The sequence below is a fragment of the Helianthus annuus genome, chromosome 2 (assembly GCF_002127325.2).
Source record: "Helianthus annuus cultivar XRQ/B chromosome 2, HanXRQr2.0-SUNRISE, whole genome shotgun sequence".
Classification (NCBI taxonomy): domain Eukaryota; kingdom Viridiplantae; phylum Streptophyta; class Magnoliopsida; order Asterales; family Asteraceae; genus Helianthus; species Helianthus annuus.
This window is the reverse complement of record NC_035434.2, coordinates 58,150,975-58,155,934: the sequence shown is the minus strand read 5'-3', so window position 1 is coordinate 58,155,934 and position 4,960 is coordinate 58,150,975. Positions and strand designations below refer to the sequence as shown.

General features: G+C 38.0%; 1 protein-coding gene across 1 annotated transcript; it reads left to right on the top strand.

The window, feature by feature from the left end:
• Positions 1 to 610: 610 nt before the first annotated feature.
• LOC110932981 lies at positions 611 to 1,042 on the top strand. The gene has a single exon (XM_022176229.1). It carries the CDS (start codon positions 611 to 613, stop codon positions 1,040 to 1,042), a length of 432 nt encoding a protein of 143 aa, XP_022031921.1.
• The last annotated feature ends 3,918 nt before the right edge of the window (positions 1,043 to 4,960 follow it).

The following is a 4,960-nucleotide window of genomic DNA, read 5'->3' as shown; positions in this document are numbered from 1 at the left end:
AAATTTTTTACACTTTCACAAGAAGGTTAAGGGGCACTCACTCCTCAACCACTAGATCGGCCTTGCTCAAGATCATTGTTCTCGTTATTATACTATTATTATTTTAACACTATGTGGTGCTTTTATCATACAATACATAAAACTGATAATTAACACTATGTGGTGCTTTTATTATACAAAATATAAAACTGATAACAAGTGGAATTAAATATTAAATTCAGATTCATTCGGTACTATTATTGTTTTGTTTACTATGTATTTATTTAATAATACATAAAATATATAAACATGATAATATTAACAATGACATCGCAACATAAAACAAGATGAAAAATATAAACAATTTATTAGAACACCTTTGGTGGACACCTGTACGGTTTAGGCCGGAGGATATGGAGGACGCCACCTCACCACCTCACTAGCGATAGCGCCTCCGGAGATACACGGGTTTCCTGGGATATTGAGTAGTCTTGATTGCACGCACTGTGATTGGGCGGCATGTCCAACCGTTTGGAAAGGGCAACACCATCGTGGTCACTACGATGGTCCTACCCTAATATTACAAGCAATCGCTTCTCAAGATTTATGGATTTGACATGCGTACTTTGGCATGGTCGGTGCGAACAATGACATCGCAGTTTTAATGTCTTCGAATCTTTTTGACGATGTCATAGATGGTATTGCACCAGATATTTCATTCTATGCAAACAACGTGCAGTATAAGTATGGGTACTATCTCACAGACGGTATTTATCCCGAGTGGGCGATGTCGGTAAAAACTCTTTCGTGTCCAGATGACGAAAAAAGATTGTATTTCAAGAAAAAACAGGAGTCGGCAAGAAAAGATATCGAGCGGGCTTTCGGTGTGTTAAAAAAGAGATGTATCATCGTACAGCCGTTGAGGATACTTGAAAAAAGTAAAATGATAAACGTCATGTATACGTGCATCATTTTGTATAACATGATATTGGAGGACTCGGGTAGAGCGTTTTGTGGAGAAAAAGTTATGATGAAAGTAACCAACCGACGAACCCACTACTAACATACACTGAAAAAGAAGTTATCCGATCAAAGATACGTGACAGGAATACACACCATAACCTTCGAGCTGATCTGACCGAGCACCTATGGTTTTATCGTGAACAAGGAGGAGACGACGAAGACGACGAGTGACTTTATAATTTTTTTTAATTTTAATTATGACATATTTTTTAATTTTTAATTATGACATTGTATTTTTTTTATTTAAATTATGGTATTTTATTTTTATTATTTAAATTATGAGTTATAAATTAATATATCAAAATTAAATAAAGTTTAAACTAAAAAACTTAGGTAATGATGACGAGGGCTTTATCTCACACCCTATAAATTAAAGAGAAGGGTCTTAAAGCCTTCTGTCTAACGTAAACGTAACGTGACACTGACATAACGTACCACACCCTCTACCCTTAGAGTGAGTGATCGTGTATATTCCAACATTTTATGATAGATATTAATTCTATTGAAAACCCAAAATTCTTAATGATAAAGTCATCAACTCACAAAAAAAAAAAAAAAAAAAAGATAAGGAAAAATAGTTTCATTTTAGTTAGTGGGGAAAAGATGAATTGAACTTTGCCTTTGCACTATAATTAAGTACAAACACGTGCGTTTTTAAAATAATCCAAATTAAAGTAATAAAAAACTTTATTAGGTCTCTTCAAAAAAAACATTAAAGAAACAAATTAGGTGATGGAAATAGAACACTGATGAAACACTAGATAACACAACACTATTTAGTTGCGTTGTCTCGTGTAAGATGGTTCAATCTCTATTCTTTACTCGACGAATGACTGATTCTTCCAAGGTATTCTGCAAAACGAACAACACCGGTGACTCGCTACACAGAGGAGAAGATAGGGTTTCTCCTTATAACCACCCTCTGGCGTGAGAATAAGTAATCGGTTTGAGGATAAGTGTGTGTATAGAATGAGAGAGTAAGAAATCGGGTGCTTAAACCTAGAGGTTGAGTCTCCTATTTATAGCCAGAGAATTGTGAAGGAAGGAGATTGCCACCTAGCCATTGTTTGCCAGCTGTCCGACCAAGAGGAATATCCATTTTGTCCCCTCTAACATAGTCAGGCCTGGAGGTGACGTGGCGCATGGTTATTCGCTCCAACTTAGCGTCCTTTTGTACTGGCTGTCGGTCTGTCTCATAGAGATCTTGCGATCGGTGTTGGCGGCCTGTCATTGGTGCCACGTATCATCCTCTCTGTCTGCTGAGAGCATCTTCTTGTTCGCCAGGTGTCGTTTTCCAGAACCTAGAAACCTTTGTATTGCGAGGTCGCCCGCTTGGAGTGGTGTGGTCCTTTTGACACGTGCCCGTTCGTGATTTGGGACCATACCTCCTCAAGTCCCCCAGTCTAGTGTGGCTTCCAGTTGAGTCTATCAATTGGGAGGGATTCTAGACTCATAAGAATTTGGTTGTGCAGGGGTATGCTGAGAAAGCGTAAGGATTTTGGCACATGGCAGTGAGCCAAAAGGCGTGTGGATTTTGGTTTACAGAAGTGAGCTAAAAAGTGTAACACCCCAAAAATTTTCGTCCAATTAAGCGACGACACGTCCAATTAAGGACCCACACTGTACGTTCACTGAAACGTGTCCCGTATCTCTGACTGATCCCGACTCTAGGAAGGAGAGGGACTATTATTGTGCGTTTGCTGAAACGCATCCCGAATATCCAACTAATCCCCACTGTGCGGAAGGATAGGGACTCATATTGCATATACCGATAATTGGTTGAACCAAATGGTAAAATGTGCAAATATTGCATTTTGGAAGTCCTTACGGACCGCAAGGCATATTGGCTTACGGTCTGTAAGGTATTTAAATTATTGCGCGCCAGGAGGTGTTACGAACTGCAAGGCACCTTAGCTTACGGTCCGTAAATATGTGTGCTGAACAAGGACATTCCACCGAATTAGGTCCTTACGGACCGTAAGGCCCTGAGGCTTACGGTCCGTAAGGGACCAGCAGACAGTATAAAACAGTTGGCTGCCGTTGCTGTTGTTCTACCACCTTGTGGAAACTCTTGCCACCTCTCCTGCCATTCTTCCACGTCCCAAGCCACTTGGCACCTGCTAGGGACCTCTGGAAACACTTGGCAAACTCACATCCTTCTCCCTTAGCTAAAAATAGCAACCTTCTCCTTGGTTTCTCTTCACACCTTTACTCGCACTCTAAATACTCTCTTGGAGCTTTCCTCTAGACAAGAGGACTCCCTTTCTCAGTTATTTTCTACTCTAACACTTCCAAGTAAGTGTTCCTACTAGCTCTTTTATGTTTATTTTATTTATTTTAAGTTTAAAGTCAAACAGTTGACTTTAGCTTCTGACCAAATTGGTCAAGTCAAAGTTCAATCTGAACTTTCCTACGTGATCATAATAAAGACAGTATGATTCCTCGGTGATCATACCCTCGGATCATCACGTGTACTAGTCGAATGCATAAGTCAAGCATGCTATATAAAAGTCAAACTTTCGTTAAAACTTCATAAATGGTCTTTATAACTTATAACTCAATTGTTTTAACATATACACAAGTTATACAACTTATATAAACTGATATTAGCATGCTTAGCTCATCTAGTTTAGTTTAGAACCTCAATCTATGTCAAAAGTCAAGCAGTTTGACTTCTGCTCTGACTTTTGATTCTGACCCGTTTGGTCAACGTTAATGTAACATCCATCAAAAATGAATATTCAAAATCCGACCCGTTTTGAAATTCGGATCCTAAACCTTGAACCTCAAAAATTTTCGCTAAATAGTGTACCGTTGAAAGATTTTTTTTTTTTACTTTTTAATTTTCAATATAATTATTCATTGATTTAGTTAATTAATTAATTTACATAGTTAGTTTCATTAGATTTTAATGAGTTTAAGGTTATATAACGTAACCAAATTAATCTGTCTAGTTAGTTGGCACTTTAAAAGTTGAGGGACCTTAAGTGGTAATTTGAAACTCAAAATCCTTCTAATATTCTGTGAGAATGAAAACTGTCATTTACAAATTTATAAGGATTTGTTTTTGCATTAATTGAAAGTGTAAACAAATTGAGGATTTAAAAAGAAATAAAAGAAATGGAACTTCATGCATGCTGTATACAATCCGATAACTCATAACAGCCATCTTTTGCCGCCAAAACAAGCTGAACCAGTCAACGCTGCTTCTTTCCAAATCTTGTTCGCTGAATTTTTCGATGACCAGCTTTTAATTCCATTTTACAACCGCCGATGATTTACCGGTAATTTATATCTTTCCGCAATTCATTCCTATCGTGATTGACAATTACATTCCGCGTTTCCATTGTTACGATCAATCATAAATCTTTTCCGTACTTTGCGAGACTTGAAACTTATATAAACAACATACCCAACCCTCTCGAGACCGGCACATTACTCGAATACCTTCACAACCCCCACACATTCTGTTTCGGACATCCCCACAAACAACCACAGCCACCTCGACACACTCACCCATCCCCTCTGTTCGATAACACACACGCACTCACCTTGCCGGAACAACCATACATCGCCGGAAGTCTAGCCGCACCGCCACCGGAGTCGCACATAGGATCAACCGGGGTTCGTCGGAGCTTACGAACCATCTCGTGTATCGGTATAATTTTCCTTGTCTTTTATCTCGTTTCGGTATACTTATCTTCATTCTTTATATATCTGATTTAGGCTATAAACAAAACACCATCTTTAATTCATAATTATAAGCAACAAAAATGATTTATGTCTAATGTTCTGTTCCTATTCGAATTGGGCTGCAAAGTAAAGAAAAAGTGAAAACAGTTGTGGTTGGGTTTATTTGGTTGGAGAAGAAGGACTAGCATTTTGATATTTGACTAAAATGAACGATTCTTATTCTTTTACAAACTTCACGGCACTTTAGTGTTTTTTTTTTCTTATT

Coding starts and splice junctions, on each gene's coding strand:
- LOC110932981 (XM_022176229.1), top strand. CDS start 611: ATGGTCGGTGCGAACAATGACATCGCAGTTTTAATGTCTTCGAATCTT.